Genomic DNA, 19,397 nt, shown 5'->3' with positions numbered 1-19,397 from the left:
GGGTGGATCTACGCTTCACATTAGTCACGCACTTCTGATGATTCGCATTTTGGGGAGTAAAATGTCTTCCAGGGTAATTTACAGTATACAGCTGCGTATTACTGGTGGCGCCCAGGGTGCAGTGAGTGGCAGTAAGAGTATCCAGATGTCTGGCAAAATAAGAATGACACAGGCCCAGCAGAGCCCACTGAGAGGGGGATGAGTGTTTGTGTGCCGGGTCAGCACCTGACCCCCTCAAATAATTACAATGGTGGAACAGCTGAGACGATGAGCACACGTACGCCACATTTTCTCACTTGTAACCGTGCTCATATACCCAGGGCAACCCTCACGTACGCACGCGATTCCATAAAGGAACGCATACACTCACACGTATGGCCACTATGAAACACCCCATGAGCTTTCCAGAGCCATTTGTTGTTGTTCATTTTGTATTTGTAAGGCACACAGGCTTTAGTGGAGGAAGTATAGTTAACTGAAAAATACTCTAAAAGAGAGTATTTTGTTGTACCATGTACACTTAAAGCTTCAAGTGTTTTAGGACTATAGGGGAGATGAGGTCAGAAGATCACAGGGTCAGAGGTCAGACAGTAACCTCCCAGACAGAGGGATGCATTGTAGACAGGAAGGTTAAAGACACATGTGGATTCCAGCATGTCAGCGTTGGCCAAACACTGGTTTTCCTCGGAAGCCTACAGCCTGCTTTTCATATTGTTGCAGGTTTTCTTTTTACACCCAAAAACAAACACACTCCTGACTGTGTACACACCAGGCAGATGCGTCCTATACGCGACTGGGTCACGGGACTATGGCCCATCTCAGAGGACTTCTCCCGGAAGAAGAAATACAGCTTGTCGTCATTTCTCTCTGCGCTGTCGGGGATGAGCTGAACGTGAATGAAAGTGGGGTCTGTGGGGAGAAGAGGTGGCGATGTTCAGGCAGATGATGAATTTGGGGAAACATCTGGCTCAAATCTTTTGTAAACTCTCCGTATTTCCTGTTTTTGGTGATGGATTCTAAACACATGCAAAAAACTGAATCTTTTCACTTCAGCTCTTCATATAGAACCCTGTTTGGACATTGCAGGAAGGCTTCACAAGCTGGATAGCGGCCCTGAGTATCTTTTATAGGCTAGATAGGTCATTTACCATTCAACCATCTGGAGTTGTACTGATCTGTTCGCATGGCGGTCTTTGTCCCCAAAGTACGGAAAATGGCAGAATCTGTCCCCATAAAGTCAACATAGACTCCAGCATATAGTTCACCATCTGAGAAAGAGAGAAAACAGTTTAGCAGACATTCACAAAGTCGAAATTCCAGCATCACCCTTGGCACAAAACGCCATGGCTTTTGTTTTAAAATGTATTCCTTTTTTTCCAAAATTATGTAAAATGTGGAAAAAATGTTTTAAAAACAAACTCATGAAGCATATTGTATTAGTTTGTGACGTTTCTGAAAGAGACAAAGTAATTTGTTATTAATTACTGGGCCACTGGAAGCGTTCACTTGAAGTTTCAATATTTGCTAATCCTGCCTCCTTTAGTTAGCGCTATGCATGTCAGGCTTTATATTCTGACACCTAAATCACTGACTAATCGATAACTATAACCATCTGTAGCTAGCTAGTGTAAGCTAACTTCAACACTAAAAGTACAGAGGTTGCTTCAAAAAAGTCTTGAATCTGCCCAAATGGACGACAAAATTCCCCTTGCCTTTGGAAATAAATATTATTCTTCCCAGAAACCACTAAGAATTTATGGGACATATAGAAAATAAAGTGTTACCAAAACCAATGCTCAAATCTCCCCAAACAGCCTTCGCACGCACTCCATGAAGACATAAAATATGAGCACATACATGTGTGCAAACTGACAAATGAATACAAAGGCCTTGTTAAGCCACAGGAAGTTAAGGTGTTGGTCCTCCAGCTGCTGTAGGGGCCCCACCGGACAGCAGGTGTGACTATCAGCAGGAGGTGGAGCGGAGGAAACAAGAAACACGTCCTACCACCATTACATTCAATGTCATGGTCCTCACAAGCACGATATGAAGATTTATGATGGATCGTTAAAAATGTCCGCGGATGACGGGCGGTCTAATGTGGTGGAGAGCTGAGCAGTCAGTGGCCAATGCTAGACGTGCTGTTGATGTACAGGGTACCTAATACTTGTTATAATACGGGTAGATGAAATTAAGCATTCTGATCAGAAAAAAAGTCCAAGAAGTCAGAAAATATTAGGTCAAACATTGTTTTGATAAAAAATCCCCAAAATATTAGGTCCAAAAATCTAGATATATAATAGTACTGTACACCTGTTTACATCGACCTGGGCGTTCCATATCAGTGCGAACGCAAAAAAACAGGTCGATTTTGCACGACAGTTAGTTGTGATTTCAAGCTTCACAGTTACCTAAAAATGATCGTGTAATGTTTTCAGGTGATTTAACGGTGTAAAGATGCTAATGTAGGAAAGCATCGCCAGTGATTTACACCCGCTGCCTCTCCCCACAGAGAGAAGATCGTCTTTCATTGGTGGCAACTGTTTGGTCTAGAGCTGTGACCTTGGGCAAGGAGACAGAGGACATTGCCTTCGTGAATAGAACACACCCACATTATGACACTGACACAAGATGTAGGACCACTATGAGCCTACAGTAATGCTTCAATGCTCCTTGGCATTGATATTCCACCTAAAGGGATGAACATCCTCCAAAAAAGTACTGTCATTTGTCATTTTTTTTCCACAATGCCTTCATACCCATCAGGCCATCCACTGACCCTTTGTCCACTCAAGGGAAGAGTCTGCATTCATTATTCCTTTATACGTCTCTTTCGCATTTGTCACCCATCTATAAATATAATGCTAAACTATGTAAGTACATGCCAGTTTGACTATTAAAACATGTGCAAATACTTGAGGCCCTGTTGGAAATAAAACTATGCACATGGGGAATAAAGAATAAAGGTAATTTTACTCTTCAAATGTTGACAAAAGCACTAAAATTCTTTCCAAACATATTCATTAAAAATATAAGTATTTTGATTGGAAGCCAGTAATTCCCAGAGGAGAGATTCACATATTAAAGGCACATATTAATTTGCCCATCTCTGCCCTAACAAGAAAACATTCCGGAGGATATAATGATTATACTGATTTGTTTTAGCAGCTCACTGTGGGGAATAAGCGCTGAATGGCACTCAGCCTGAACTTCTTCCTCAATGGCAGACAGTAAATATCTGCTGTTAGCAAAGTATATAACCCGTGAGCAGGGAGAAACCACTATGAAGAAACATGAGATAAAAGATAAACAATCCACATGGGAAGACACTGCCATTGCCATGAAGACCGCTGGGTCTCTCTATACCCGTGCCCTCATGTGACCAAACCCAGAAGATACTCACTGATTAAGGCTGACACGCTATTGAGATTTGGGTCATAGGAGCACTTTCCTTTCCCAGATTCAACTCTGCCCGGATCCAAACGAAAGATTTCTTCCTGAAATGGAAAAATCATATAAAGATGCCATTAAAATCAGTACTCTTCATCTTGTCATTGGGATTCCCCTGTGCAGGGACAATGAGGCTGGAAATGTTCCCCCTCTGACTCCTGTGGGACCTATACGGCCTGATGGGGGATGAAGTATTAGAAAAATGAGCGTGCGCTCGAAAAACACACTGGTCGGGAAAGCAAGGAATTTTCTAATGCATCATCACGCTGCGCTTCTATGGAAAACAATTTGTTGTGGGCTGCTTCTCTTGGCATAATAAACTGCATGCCAAATATCTCTTAGCTTCATGTACCTATGGCTGTGCAGGCCTACCGCTGACACCTATAATCCAGCACAGAGGCAACAATCCTGGGATGGTGGCTGGATGACTGATGCTCACACCCCTGCATGCACACAACAGACGTTGGCGCTGGAGAAGTTGGCGGGGAATTTGTGTATGAGAGCGGGGCGGTGAATCAGTTGCATGCGATGACTTGTCCTGTTGCCATGCCTCACAGACCAATCCTCCTTTTAACCCATAATGTGTATGGAGACATCTCTATCAATGTGCGTCGGGGGAGAGGATATGGCACTGTGCCACGCTCACTTCATTGGATCATGAGCGGCCTTGGGTAATTCTCATCATTTATTGAAAGATCTCGTAAAAGATCACCCACTTGTACAACTTAAGAGGTGCTGGCAGCACACTCCCAGCCATGCCAGATGTTGACTTGCAAAAAGGTCGCAAACATTTATGCGCACCAGAGGGAATCAGTGGACTCACCATGGTTTTACAACCCTGCTGTAAAATACGACCCTCCAACAAAATTTGCAACATATTTTAAAATCAAATTTGAACCAAAAACAACAACGTTTTAAAAACATTTTTAAATGGCCACACTTTATGCCTACACAACTCAATCTCTGTTTTTCAAAGTGCTTGAAGAGCTTAAACAGCGGAGACGTGTTTGAATGTGGGGCACTTTTAATTCCTCTGCTGCACAGCTAGTTGGCTACAGATGGCTGGTGTTTGCTCTGCGCTAACAAAGCCCGTGTGGGAGTGGGTCAAATCAGATGCTGACTAGTCCTGCCGCCTCTGTGGGAGAGACTGCACCACATTCCTACAGGAGGTGGAGGGCTTGCTGCGGTAAAGCCTAATGGGTGGGACACCCTGCATTGTCTCAGATAAGCGGGATGAATGACTCGCTTATCTGTTGTTCGTGCGCACTCGTAGATATATACTGAATTAAAATGAATATGCCATGCATTGAACAGCAGTGAAAGCATTTTTAATTGAATTTGAGCCGAGCAAAAGTCAACAGCAACCGGATGAGCCATTTCCACTTGAAAATCACGCTCTCATGCAAAACATGGCATTTAACACCAATGCAAAGAACAAATGGACAATGACGGATACGGAAAAGGTTGCTCAGGCGATGACGGTTACACAAAGACAAGGGTATGAGACAAAATGAGATGACATTAAACGCAGTCCCACATAACACAATACTTTAAGATTGTGCGTGACTAGAAAAGATGCCTGCCAATTGTTACTGAGATTAACAAATGGTGGCGAGTCAAGGACAGTGATGGTGAGAAAATGTCCACGGACACAAAGACAGGGAGCATGCTGCTGGTGACCACGAGCCCAGGCAGTCTGCAGGGCTGCGGTGCAGACAAGGCCCACATCGCACCTTGAGTCCAAGTGTCTCGTGCACCGCGCTGGGTTCAGCTGCGCGGCTAGCCCTTCCTCTGGCCTGGGCCATCTGCAGATACATGGACGTCTAAAAACAGGAGACAGTAGCACAGTCTGGATGTTACGCCATGGAAGAGGAAGGCCTCTCTAACCTCAACCTGAATCCGCCCTGACTTCAATGCAGAGTGAGAAATTCCACGAACTAATGCTACTGAAAAGAATATGAAATTCCATGAAGAAAACACATGGACGTGTGTGTATGCAAGATTGTGCTGGGAACATGTGCAGCTTTATTTGACCAGATGGTTCCCTATCCTGTGGTTGAGTCAATAAAGGTTCTCACAGTATGGTACATACATTCGCCTAAAAGCTGCTGCCAAAGCAAAACGTTTGGCTTTGACCGTGAACAAAAGCTACAAGGCTCCTTCTTTCGGCACTGGGGAACATGACAATACGTCCTGCAGTGAGGTATAATCAAATGGCAACAATCAGTATGAAAATTGAATAAAAACAACAAAAATATTTCCATATGTGTATCAGAATTTGTAAGCGCACACGTTGGTGTGGAGTGTCATATTATAATTTTGCAATCACTGTGAACTACCCAGCCTAACAGAGAAAAGCAGTCATGGGGGGAGTCAGACCTGTCCACACGATGTGACGGAGAAAGAAACAGCCCTCTCGTTAATGGACTAGAACTGGAACATTCCACTGGCACTACATAATGGGAGCTCCCACTTCCAATTACCCAAAGTCGCACATGGTAGAGGCTGGCGGGTGGCCTGGATGCATGAGGGGCTGGACGGATAGGTGAGGGAATGGATGGAAGCCCTTCGTTAGTGACGGGTCATGTAGGAGCCGCATACAGCAGGGGACTCCTGCAAATGACGCTTGCCATTGAAACGTTTTTCCCCCGTATTGTATGTCTCTAGAGAGATTCCAATGGGAAATTTACTTTTTATTTATCCCCTTTTAAAAACTCCCTTGGTCATCATTAGGGAACAAGTGTGATATTTAAGAAGAGTGTGGTGTTAAAGGGGAGTAACGCGAGGTGGCGATGCCTGGCTTGGTTTAGGAAATTCAAGAGATCCCACTAAAAGCCAGAGACTAAACAGAGTAGCGTTAACAGCTCACTGGGGATGACAGCTGGGCGATAGTGAGGCTGCTTTGCCAGACGCGGAGACATGGTACCTCAAGCAGGCTTAATGATGGAGGACAATCGTAAAGGGAACCTAGCGTAAGGTGGATGGAGAGCAGGAACTCGGGTAAGAGGAACAAAAAACAGAGGAACCACGATATGCCGTTGACGATGCAGATGGGGAGAGCGGTTTTAATTTTGCTGGTTTGTTCTTCTTTGATAGAACCTTCTCAGTTCGTAGTCTATTATCCTAACCTGAGGTTTGCGCCCGCGGTTGACAAAGGTACAGACTGGATTGTAGGCTCCTGTCCCACAGATGTAGAGCTGAGTCCGGTTCCATGGCTCCACCAGACGGATAAAGTTTGCACACTCCTCCTGGAGACACAAAGACAAGAGTCAATTGAGTGGCTGAAAACCGGTAATACTAAAAGTAAATCAAACCACCACTGCGAATCTGCCAGTGATGTTGTGCTAACCACCCTGGCCTGGCAGAGAGGAGGATGGAGAGAGATTCAATCCATTCGAGTCTCCTTGGCGAGACAGAGGGGAACTAGGACTTTTACTGAGCCAATTTTAAACCTTGCAGTTTTACAGATCCCTTTACAGCTACATACTTTCTCTTTTTTAGCCCATCAAGTTGACGTAAATCACCTGAGCTGAACAACCCTGCTGGGCTTATGAGCACTGTTAATAGGCATACTTACATTGGCGTCCTTCCCACTCACAAGGCACTCCATCCTTCGTCGTTCGGACACCGGCCAGTGGATCTGTGAAGGCGGAAAAGAGAACATTTAATGTTACAATTAAACCGATTTTCAGTTCAGTGGCTTTTATGAGCTATTCTGGATAAAAATGGATATCCACACACGCTAATATCAATCCTGTCATAACCCAATTAAAACTAAACTAAAGGTGAGCAAACCAACATGTCCGATGCTGCACTCCTGGAACACAACGTTTTGCCCTTGTGGCAGCTGTTGTGGTATTGAGGTCAAGGCGCTTCATCACGGCGTAACAGAGGTAAGGGGAGGCGGGGTAGGGACATGGTCTTACAATATGCGGTTCCTTGTTGATGTCATGGAGGTCCAAGGACAGGATGTGGTCCTTGCTTCCAACGTACATGCGGTCATGGTCCTCGTCCATACGTAGGATCCGGTAGTCAGACGTGTTGAGGAGGTAGGCGAAGTGATGAGCAGTACCAGTAGATCGCAGCTCTGTGACGACACACAAATATACCCATTAATGACAGCTGTGGTTCACATGCACATTTTCACACATGCACATGCATGCACAATTGGCACATTCCTCGTGCTGCTCCTACATATCCCACGTGGAGTTAGCTCATGGTTTTCCACCATCACTACTGTAACTTAACACCGCACATTAGAGACAAGTGCTACTGAGTATCTGTCACACTGTTGATGGCTTAATACGGCCCGAGTGGATGACTTTGTGGATCTACAAAGTCATCGATTGGCTGTCTGTTATTACAACTCAACAAAAGATAGACAAGGTAGACTGACAGCTAGATATGATCACCACAGATTACCCCAAATATAGAGTAGGGTAAGGAGGATATACATTTACAGAGTTTAGGTTTAAACTGCTTCATCCCTTTTTGGACCCTGCACTTTGAAAGTCGCTGCCTTTGGTAACACAATGCAGTTGGCAAGTCCTCTCTTGTCCAGGGTAACCCAATCTCCCTATAGCTCTGTGTTGGAGTGTTTGTTTGATATATTCTCCTTGGTTCAGCAACCACGTACAAACAGGGCAGGGAGGCCACTGCTAAGACAGCAGAGGCCCCATGCCACACGGTAGACAAACACACACTCCTACGCAATCTATAGGGTAGAGGCATTGGAAGGTGGCCATCACATATTCTTGGACAAACACAAAAGTTCACTCAAACAGCAGAAACGTCCCATTTCACTGTTTGACTTTATTTTATAACCAACAGACCACAAAAAGGTGAAACAGGGAACCACACTGAGGTTTAGCAGCCAAAAATGTGGTGAAGGAAAACCAGATGATAAACTGCCAGATACAGTTTACTTTGTTTCACTATTTACGAATAGTACGTCAGAACTGGGGTGTGCCTGTGTATAATAAATGAAGGCCATGTGAAATGTAGTCAATGTGGGGCGTCCAACCTTAGAAAGCGACGCCCAAAAATAAGAATCATCTCAAAATTGAAAATGTTTTTGCCAGTTGATTAATAAGACACGCATTTGTAAGCAGTCATGCTCAGTATGTTGAATGAAGTTCCTGAGAAACATTCCTGTGAGGCTGTTAGGTGGTGCTGCGGAAGAGGCCTGGACACCAAGGCATGCAAGGCAATCAACATGTCCACCATTGGGCCTTAAAATAAACACCATCTCAAGACCTTTTCAAACACACTCCCTACTGGATCTGATACTACCAGTCCTTCATGCCAGATCTAAATTTAACACTGGGTTACTTCAATAAGCAAAGATTAATGGCATTAGACTTGTTATATTGGGAGAGTTTGACTTGATAACTGTGCCCACCAAAGATGTTTACGGAGCAGCAAGGTGATTGACAGATGTCAGAGCCCATGGCAGAGGAGATACAACATGTGGCCTGATCTGGTGATTATTTTTGTTGGAGACTTAAGTTGAATGATCAGTGCCCATACACGCTAGCTGTGTTTATGTGTGTGTGCCGATAGAGTGAAACACACTGGTTAGATTTGCATTGTACACACACGCACACACACATTCCGAGGGCCAGTCGAAGCCCTTCCTGAAGCAGCTTGTCAGCAACTCCTCAGTGTGTGTGTTTGTTTGTTGTCAGAGAGTAGCAGGATGGGACCATCAATCAGCTGACAAGGGAAGGTGAGCAATACAGCGCGACAACAGCCCAAATACAGAATCAAACATGAAATAAAGAGCATTCACATGCGCAATCTAATCTCATAATCGTGCAATATAATATGTAATCCATACAATACAATCCCTAATCCAGTAAAATCTCTACCCTGCAATGAAATCCTGTTGTAATGTACACTACATCCCAGGGAGCTATGCCTAATAGATGACAATGTTTTTGGTGGTATCAAACCCTTCAGAAAACCTCGGCCGGTTGTTATGAAAGAATGAGTCACAGCTTAGTGATGCTGCAAGGCATTGAAGTCATGGCTGAAGGCTCAATACCATTAGGCCTTCTGATACTAGTTAAAACAAATTGTATTCCTGTTTCTGTTGCTATTCTGTTCCTGTTTCACTGGCACTTTTTGTAAAATAACCGAGAGGAGTGAACGTGAAGTCATGCATACTAAGAGATAACTCGTTGATGCAACAGTTTTGGAGATTTGATTGTTGGGCCTCATCTGCAGGGCTGAGGTGTTGAAATCTTGAATCTAATCTAATCTAATCAAACACTGGTGACCCATTTCATACGGGACATAAATGCCTCTAATGTGAAACATGTATGCACTTTGGCTCAAATACCTTTAATCATGTGCATAATTGTTACCACATAAGCTCCACAAAGGCAATAAAATACAGGAAAATGGGCATATATGCTATCATAAAATTCGGTGGTTTCTTTGTCACACAACAACTGAACCACACCTTGGACACGGCTGTTTGGTCGACACCAGGGTTCAGCTTTCACACCAGCCCAAGCGAACTGCTAAATGTGCAAATTTTTGTTTAAATCAAACCAAAGATACAAGGAGGACAGACGAGGACTATATTATTAAGAAGGAACAAGGGAAAGAGTATAGCATTTGAAATGTGCAAAGTCTAGCTATTAGACATCATTCCCTTGTTTGACCGCCTTTCTCAGCTCAGGCCCAAAGTCAACCGTCGCCTCAGGCAGGGGCACATGGCATTGTGCTCCAATGAAATGTTGATAGAGGACGTTTAATGGCAGCGGTCTGAGCTCGGCTGCTACACTGCCCTGGGGGTCGGGCCGGCTGTGAAAACAAGACCAGCCGGTCCCTGCACTGAGGCCGGTGGCAGGCAAACACACGCTCACAACCAGCTTGGAAAGGCGCAGCAGCGCACACCAGATCGATGGTGTGTGGTCTCGGCGATGCCGAGTGCAGAGGAGTTTGTACGTTTGCGTTGAGAGCATGTGGCTATTCCCCTTTGCTACATTAATAACAAATTAACAAACAAGTTTCAAATGAACAACAACTTTAATTAAATCAGCAAAGACATCCCATATAAAATAGGCACGCTCAATCCACTGTTTTGTTCTGTAACATGCAACTACACATTCTCAGTAGCAGATTACAATTTTGAACAGGAAAGGCTCAGAGTGGCTTTTGCTCTTTGTCATCCACATTAGGGCATGACAGTGTTTTCCATACACACAGACTTATCCTGGAGATTTAGAAGCCAGGAGCTGGTGTGTCTATTAGAGCCAGATAAACTTTCCAAGTAGCCCATTACTCCGTGTACGGTTTGGGTTCGCTCTGGGGGGTCTGCACGCGCACAGCGAGGGCTTTGTTTCTGGAACTCACCGCTTCCCCCTGAGGAATGGCAATGGCTCTATTAGAGGTGAAAGTAAGCCGGTCAAGGAACCTGATCCTAGCACTCAACGTCTCACCCTGTACATATTCACTTCCTTCTCTACGCTAGGGCGCCATGCGCCTGCAAAGAAATAAGAAGTCTGTATATGACAGGGGGTTTTTTCTTCTCGTTCTCAAGCCTTCATGTACTCGAGAAGTGTATGTGCACGGAAATGTTAAGCAATTACAGATGAGAGAACTCGGATTCCACACACTCTTCTCAGTCGGCTGGACGCAGACAGTCCTCACCTGTCTCCCAGCATCCCACGGTGCTGCTGGCTGACACAGGACACACCGCCGGGTCCCACATCTCAACATACTAATCTTGCGTTTTGACATTTGAGAACAAACTGTAGTTTAATGTCAGTCGGGCAAAATCCGAGCCAACTCGTGTAAAGAGCTTCATTTGTGTTGTGAGACTACGAGGCCTCAAAACGTCTCAAATGCATAATCACAACCACCTCAAAAGCTTAAATTATGTTTTAATGTACATAAAAAACGAAATGCCGTTTATGGAGCAGGGACGTCCTTCCAGAGGCGGACAAGCCAGAAGTAAAAGAAGGAGCCAAAGAGAGAAAAGTACACAGATGTTTTTTTTAATCTATTGGCCGATATATCATTTTCATTGCATTCATTAGACTATAAAATAGAAAACCGCTTGATGTAAGCACTCAAGGTCTTCATTTGCTGTAACTTGTGGTTTGGATAATTGCCACACTATCTTCCTTAATGCATGTTTGCACACTTGCGCTAGTAGGCGGGTTTCTTCCTGACCTCTGGTACAGTGGTTGTACTGGGAAGCCCTGCATGAGTCCTGCCATCCGTTTGCAGCCCCTGTAGAAGACCAGTATATTTGTCAACTTGACATTGTTATTATTTAAATGAGGTATGGAGACAAAGAGGAGAGGCATGCCTCACTGTCAGAATGAGCCAGCCCTCCTCCTCCTCCGGAGAGAATACTTGGCTGCTGACGCTGATCTCTGGGGCTGCAGCCCTACATGTTATAGCACATCGCTCCATCTTCAATTAGTAGCCAACAGGCCGAGTTTACGTTGGAAATACGTTTGGACAGGAAAAGTTCCCAGGCATGCTGTTCACTCTTAAAATCACATCTCAAGAAAAAAAGAAAAGCACACTGCTGAAGCTGTCTTAAGATATGGTTTCCCACCACGCTGTCACACAAGGGAGAAAAGAGACTGGATTTTATAGATCATATTCAGCTGTTAATGCATCCTACTCTGCCAGTAACATCAGAACTTCCTCTTATTAAGGAACGATTACTGCATCCAGCGTGACTTAACAGTACACAGACCACCCCACTTTCCTGGCAGGTTTGCAAGAATCATCGAGTAAGTGATTGGATCATGGAAAAACTCCAGACTGCGTGTTTAAACGAAACACAGGAGAGAGAAGGGCAGTGAATACACACCCTGGCACCTGACAGCGCAACGTGCTCGCTGAATGACACTGATATGGGTGTTCCACCACGCCGCATATTTCTCTGCCTTCAAATTGGCTAAATTAAAGTGCCAATGACAGTGCAGAGCATGTTGCTGCTTGGAGCCTGCACTTCTCCCTCTGAGAGCTCCCGGGGGTGAAGAGGATGGGGGATGGCGATTGGAAAGAGACAAAGGTTGTGTGGTCTGCTGCTTTGACACTGGACGATGAGCAATGTGGAGCCAAGTGTGGAGCAATCACAATCGCAGTTCACGGGTCCGTGGTTTTTTCCCCCCTAGTGGAATGCGTGGTCGATAATTACAAACTGCAGCCGTGCACCAGGAGTCCTTCTGGCCGAGATCACAGTAAGATCACAATGAAGCACTAAAGCCGGAACGTATGAACTAGGATCCATTTTTTGACTGGAAAACTCTTGTGCTGAATAGGTTTTGATTCCCTCCTCTGTGGTTGTGTAACAAAGCGACAGAAATACCTCGCTAGCCCGCGGCGCATCACAAACAAGCTGCTCCACCTGAGCAGCGTCCCAAGGCAGTTTCCAAGCTGTCAAAAAGAGGTGTATTCTTTCACACGCACGGCAGCGGAGTGACAGGAGTGATAATTAGGGTGTTTAAGAGTTGGCTGCTCTAACACATCAACGGTTGCACTCGTCAGGAATCATGGCCAAATATTTTGAATGTCGTCAAGGCAGAGGAGAAAAAAGTCCAGTGAAGATGTTATTACCCTTCAATTCAACTGCAATGGTGGAGATACGCCGACACTTGATGCTCGTTTTTCGGAAAACTGCAATGTTGCCGAGTCGGCAGTTGGGTCACTTTTTAATAAGCAGCTGTAATAAATTGCGATGCCACAGGGTACTCTGTCTTGAGGAGAATTTTCTCCTGTAAGGCTCTGGCTTCCTCATACATGTCTATGAGTATTAGTCAGTGAAATGTTTAGATAGCGTCTGCTGCCCATGCACGAATTTATAAAGGTGCATTGGTTCTCTTGGGTAAAACAGTCAGTGCGTCTCCATCCAATCCTGACAATGCCTTTAGTGTCGCTCCGGTAGATTTCTATTGATGCAAATATGACAGTTGTTCTTAATCAGATCAAATTCTGTTAGCAGTGCTTTGGGCATTTGAATAAGCTGGGGATATTACTAGTTAAGCAAATATAACTTTCAACAGTACAAATAGGTCTGAAGTCAATACCGATGCTTCTATGTAAGTAAACAAAACCACGAATGACACAGATCTGTGGCTCCGGGTCTGATTCCACCTGCATTCAGAGCTCTGTGGAGCACAGCTTTGTTTCTCCTGGCAAACTGCTGTAAAATGAGAGCTTTCTTTAAGGGTCTCTGGTGGTCAGAAGCACTACAGCATTTCTCCCACCTAAATCAACAATAAATTTAAGTTCCGCGCTGTAGTTTTAAGCTGGAATTTAAATGTTTAACTATCGACTTGGTGTGGTATTTTACCGATGGCTACTCACAGAGTGTCATGACAATACCATAAAAAAGTACAAGCATCTTCCTGTTTTGTATGTACACTCCACAAACTGTGACAAGTGTTTGTCAGATGAGTTCTTTGAGTTAAGTTTGTTTGTTCAAAAAGAGGCTGACATTTTTACCTAATTTACAAAGTAAGAGTTGAGTTGGCTTCTCTCCAGACGCCTGTATCTGAGAGCGGCTGTGGTTCTCTCTCTTATCTTAATCTAGCAAAACTTTGTGGGAAAGTGTTTCCTGTATCTGCAGGATAAGGAGATGGCTAATATAGGGGCAATCGCTGGGCTCACAAACATGAAGATGGAGATTAAAGGGCCATCTTCTGCATAGAAACAACTTTGTGGCCTCTGAACTGGCATCTGTGGCGCATGCGTAGAGCAACGGGTTGCATGTTCCATGTCGAAGTGTCCCTGAGCAAGACACTTGACCCCCAATTGCTTCCCAGGCAAATATGTAAAAGCCATGGGTTAAAAATGGAATGTAAGTCGCTTTGGATAAAAGCGTCAGCTAAATGACCTGTAATGTAATGTAATCTGCACAGCTATCTCGCCATTGGGTCATTTCAAATCAGGGACTATCTGGTCCCACAATGCCTCCCCTTCACTCTGCAAGCAACAGCAACTTGTCTAGGTGTCAAACATTTAGTTATTTGGGTTCCTTGTATGCTGCACGCTTCAAGGCCAGTATGTCACTGTTGTTAAAGAATGCCTGTGTGGTTACTGGAGAGTGGGTGGGAGGTTAGCTGCACTGCTAAATGAAAAGGGAGGATAACAGCATGTGAACGCGGCAGCTGCTCGCCTCGGCTTAGTCCCTCTGTGGGACGGGGATAATAAAAGCGGTCGGAAGGGAAGGCTCGGCCAGTGTGTCACATCAGATAGGACGTGTCACTCAGCAGATAAAAGATGTGCAAGGACAGAGGATCTGGAGATATGATCTGACCCACTGGTAAATGGCATAGAGCCTGGAACACAAGGAATGGTAATGTTTTGTGATGTGCTTTCTGTGACGTGTTCAAGCTTCAGAGAACTTTCTGTGTGTTTGTGTGCATGCGTGTGTGTGTGTGTGTGTGTGTATGTCTTCATCTTGGTGAGAGACGGGCTCTGCAGCTTGCTGCTAGTAGAAAAACACAGCCAAAACAGCTTGTCTGTACAAACACCTGCCCAATGAATACAAAGCACCAACACAAGCACCTCTGCTCGCTGTCATCGTACTTCACACTTTATGAAATTTAGAAAAGACAAAACAACCAGAATGTCACGCCACTCAACAAAATTGTCTCAAAACTTCCTCCTAAATCCACTTAATTCTAATAAACATACAATATTTTCTCAATCCCAAACTATTAGTTGTGGACATTTTGGTTAAGGGTTAATCTTTGTCTTAAACATACAATGCAGTAATTCCATCCTCTAGATCCCTCCAGGCATTAGATTCACACTTAGTTATTCTGAATTTGGGATGAGAACAAAATGGCACTATAAATATTTATGCCTGTTTTAATAAATCATTGTTAGCCATTTTAAAAAGTCTCTCCTGATTTAAACAGTTTTGTCCCCTAAACCCAATAGGTGACAAGACAGAAAGGAGAATGGGTTGGCTGTTACTACTATTAAGGTATAAGGGTGGGCTCAACACAAAGCATGATTCCCAAATACCACATGTCACCGACCTTTTCTGTGGGGATTGGATCAACATTCGTGGCAAGTTGTTTGTATCCTGTTGCTGTGAGCCCCCTCGCTAGCGAAAAGCTATGACCCCGTCTTGTCTCAACACATGTCGAATGTGATCCTTCATAATGGATACGCACAAAGAGCGTTGCCGTATCACACATCATTAACCACCGCTCCTCTTGACCTCACTGTATCCACGCGTTGCACCGTGACGCTCAGTGGGGCGTGAAATCTTGCTCACCACTGTCACCACCTCGTTACCACCGCACCCCACCACTCCCCTGCCGACCTGGGGGACTAACCCACTCTATAATTAGGAGCCACTGTAGTGCCCCGCCCATCCTATGTCCAACCCCCACCCTGCTCACTAATGGCACCAATTTGTATTCAGTGTCAGCTCTGATGAGCTCTCATGCGGAGGCCTTATCACATAGCCTCTGGCTCCCATAGACTAAGCCCCTCTGCCTCCGCTTGCCTGAAGCACTGATGGACAGGCGGAGAGGCCTGGGTGGGCAGGCGGGGGTTTGTGGTGAAGAGGTACACATTTGTCTCCTTTCTCCACAAAATCGGTTGAGCAAGAGAAGACTCGGACTCAATCCAGTTGAGAAGGATGAGAAAATGTGGAGAACTCGTAGGGAAGGAGATCCTCCCACGAGAGTATTGATCTAATCACACCCATCTGCAAAAACACGTCTGTTTTAACTGACATGTGTTTTCATAAAACAGTCTCAGCGGTGACACATCTTGCCCTGTTCCCATCCCATTTGTCAATACCCCTTCAACTTCTTTGTACCCATCCCATTTTCCATTCACGGGAGACTCTACTGAAAGGTGACTAGTTGCCGAGTTCATTTAAAGCAACCTGTGCTCTTTAGTTTCTTTCAAATGGAAGACAAACACCTTCTGCCAAGCAGGGCTTCTACAGCCAAGGCTAGGAGACGCGAGGAGGTCAGAGGCCGCTGGATCGCAGTGGCAATGCGTTATGCTCTGGTTTAATCTGGGATTAGCTCAGGGTTGGGGTTATCTCTCCAGAGCCTGTGTGGAATCAGGAAACAGGGATTGCCTGGGGTAAAGTGGCATTACTGGATGGCCTGTCCAGAATCGCAATGAGCCTGTGTTCAACAGGGGTAAATGAAAGAAAGAACACAGAGAGAGACAGAAAAGTGGTATGTTACCTCTCTGCTAACACAGCTTAGAGGAGAACCACGTGTGAATTACAAAACCAATGATTTACTGGTATATGGCATCTGTCCAGCAAGAGTTACAGTACGTGCATGCCTCCTTGTTTCCTGAGAACCTTTAGCTTGCTAAATCCATTTTAATGCTGATTTAGTACAGAGGCCAGTGGAGGTAAACCTGGCAAGCATGCACTCAAGTGTTTGCATCAGAGGAACAAACGTAACAGCGCTGCAGATGTAGCAGAAGAACTTTGAGAGAGCAGCCACAGAGACTAAACATAATGCTTTGACTGAGAGAGCTCTGTTACCTTTAACCCCCCTTATCTTTACCTGGCACGTCTCAACCTCCTGTCAGACTATAATCCCCACATGGTGGACAAAGTCAGGGCCAGGGAAACACTCTAGTGTTTCTGGTTCTGCTGTCTGGTTCCAGAGAACGTGTGGTCATCTAGGAGAAGCAGTCAGCTAACATGAAGATGGATCTCCCTCTCCGGGAAGTCTATTGAAAATGGTGCTGTGTTACACAATATGAGTCAGCTAAAACCCTGCTTTCCTGTACCAAACAAAGAACTCGACTACATAAGGAGGACAGATGGAACCATCGGTTAACCACATGCCTATTCAGAAATGAATACCCACATTTCAGTTGTCAATCAAATCAAAATGTACAAAAGCTGTTTTTTTCTTATTTTAAATCTAAATCGATATGATCTGTCTACCCTGCTGTGCTGTGGTAGAGGAAATCTGCTTTCTCCAAAGTGGTTTCCATCCAAATCACGTTTTATTTGTAACAACCGAGCGACATACTCTGCTTTGTAACAGTAGATAAAAAAACTTTTTTAGGCAGCACTGAAAGCTGTCTCCATGCAACAATACATTTATTTGTCTCTCAGGTGCATTCCGACAGGCTAGTGGGTGACTTAAAATTGAACAGACACAGGATATAGCGACCTAATGTATGTGACAACGGCGGCTTACTATTGTGCCCTGTGGCTATGAATGCCTTATTTGTTGGAGCTGTGAGGGGTCACAGTGTGGGAGGCCAGTTGTTCTAGTCCCTTTCCCTTAGAATGACAGGAAGGCAGGACGGATTGTGACAGCAGCCATTGTGGCTCTGCTCCAGGTCTCTTCCTCCCACCAGGCTCCTGCTGCTCCTTCATTCCAGAGTAAATGCATGTGGTGCCACCTCAACGCTTATCTTCCTGTGCCTCCTGCCCAGTAGACAGGAATAATTGGAATGTTGGCATGCTCATTTTCTGCAAAGCAACAAGTGTGTGTAGGTCCTCCAAAACCATTTGATTTGACATTTAAAGTTTCTCAGGCATATCGTCAGTTGTGACAGGAGGCGGGTGATGTTGACAGAAGCGGGAGGCTAATGGGGCATCCCTCTCGTTCATCCCTCTTTTGAACAGAGGCAGGCGATCAGTGGAGTTCCGATGTGCCCCCTGATTCCCAGGCCTCGGGAAGAGGAAGTGGGATTACTAGACAAATCCCATTTTTCCACGCGTATGTTAGCAGAGTCATCGCATTTTGCCTCATCAATTAAGCTCTCTATTCAAAGGGCGCTCATCTGAAATTAAGGCGATTAGCCCTTTTATAAACAGTTTTGTATTGTCGGCTGCCGCTGCCCCGCCGGGTCTGAGAGGTCTCCATCGCTAACACAACAGGAGAGACCGCCTCCCGCCTGTGTGGCGGTTCAAATATAATCCTTTGCGAACCCCTTCAGAACCAGCACAGTTCTGCTGCCAATAAAGGAGACATGTCCAAAGGTCACAAAAGGCAGGAAAGAGAAAAGGTCACTGATTCTATCGTGTTCTCTGGGCTATAAGCCTGCTGCTGGTAAACCTGAGGTCGTTTTAAAAGGCCTTCTAAAGCTCTGCAGCTTTATCCTCTTTTGCAGCCAGAACGAGATAATAGGTTCCCTTAAGACGTCAGGAATCAATATGCTCGGAAGGGTTGCTCCCAACTTACCGATTCATTATTTCTGGGTCTTTAAGTGGTTACATTATGGTTCATAATAGAAGTAAAACACATTAAAAGTATAATACAGAGTTCTGTAAAATTTGGAGTTTGGTCCAAATGGCAATTGTTATTGCATAACATGTATTATATTTATTAGCAACTTTTCTGATACGAGTACAAAAGCGCAATGTGATAAATCTGAAAATCTGAAAGAGTTATTTTGGCCAACCATGCTCTATGCCCATTTACGGTGGTGTTAGGGAGATAGTGGGATAGGAAGGGGGGGGTTGCCGGTTCAGAGAGTTTACCAAGCCGATTTAGCTTTCCCAGTTTGTCACTGGTAATCTCCCTGCAGCTAACACGGTGATACAATCAGCCCAATAACTGCAGGGGATGGTTTGAATGAGAGGCTGACAGAGTGGGTGAGAGAGATATATGTGTGTGTGTGTGTGTGTGTGTGTGTGTGTCTATGTGTGACCTCATCCCTCTGCACAGATAATGTGAATAGCAGTCACACACGCATAACCAAGGCAAGCATCTTGCACACAAGTGTGACCTGTGACGGTTTAGACATGCGGCAGCTGGAGGAATTTAAACACAATGTAATAACGACATGCAACGATGCAATGATGTCTGGACACAAACTGCCGGAAAGTGTCCGGTTTCTCTGCAATTGCAAAACCAGCAAGCGATAGTAGGACGAAATGAGGGGAATCCAGACGGATGGTACGGAAAGACAGAAGTGTATGAACTGCTCATATTGGTTCCTCAGAGATGGAACAC

At 44.9% G+C, this 19,397-nt stretch overlaps 1 protein-coding gene across 8 annotated transcripts in view; it reads right to left on the bottom strand.

Moving 5' to 3' along the window:
• The window catches only part of LOC120835348 (semaphorin-3F), a 50,645-nt gene that overhangs the window by 12,975 nt on the left and 18,273 nt on the right, over positions 1-19,397 (bottom strand). For 2 of the 8 annotated variants that reach the window (XM_078092469.1, XM_078092468.1), the window contains exons 3-10: positions 11,638-11,697; positions 7,377-7,537; positions 7,028-7,090; positions 6,579-6,698; positions 5,184-5,273; positions 3,404-3,497; positions 1,149-1,268; positions 770-909 (exon numbers count right to left, since the gene is read on the bottom strand). In XM_078092469.1, the coding sequence (XP_077948595.1) occupies positions 770-909; positions 1,149-1,268; positions 3,404-3,497; positions 5,184-5,273; positions 6,579-6,698; positions 7,028-7,090; positions 7,377-7,537; positions 11,638-11,697 (848 nt within the window). The remainder of the gene's footprint in view (positions 1-769; positions 910-1,148; positions 1,269-3,403; positions 3,498-5,183; positions 5,274-6,578; positions 6,699-7,027; positions 7,091-7,376; positions 7,538-11,637; positions 11,698-19,397) is intronic. The other 6 variants (XM_040204225.2, XM_078092472.1, XM_078092471.1 and 3 more) reach the window with 3 other exon arrangements.

The sequence above is a fragment of the Gasterosteus aculeatus genome, chromosome 17 (assembly GCF_964276395.1).
Source record: "Gasterosteus aculeatus chromosome 17, fGasAcu3.hap1.1, whole genome shotgun sequence".
In the NCBI taxonomy this organism is placed as follows: domain Eukaryota; kingdom Metazoa; phylum Chordata; class Actinopteri; order Perciformes; family Gasterosteidae; genus Gasterosteus; species Gasterosteus aculeatus.
Note: the sequence above shows the minus strand (reverse complement) of the source record. Positions and strands in the feature narration are given on the sequence as shown.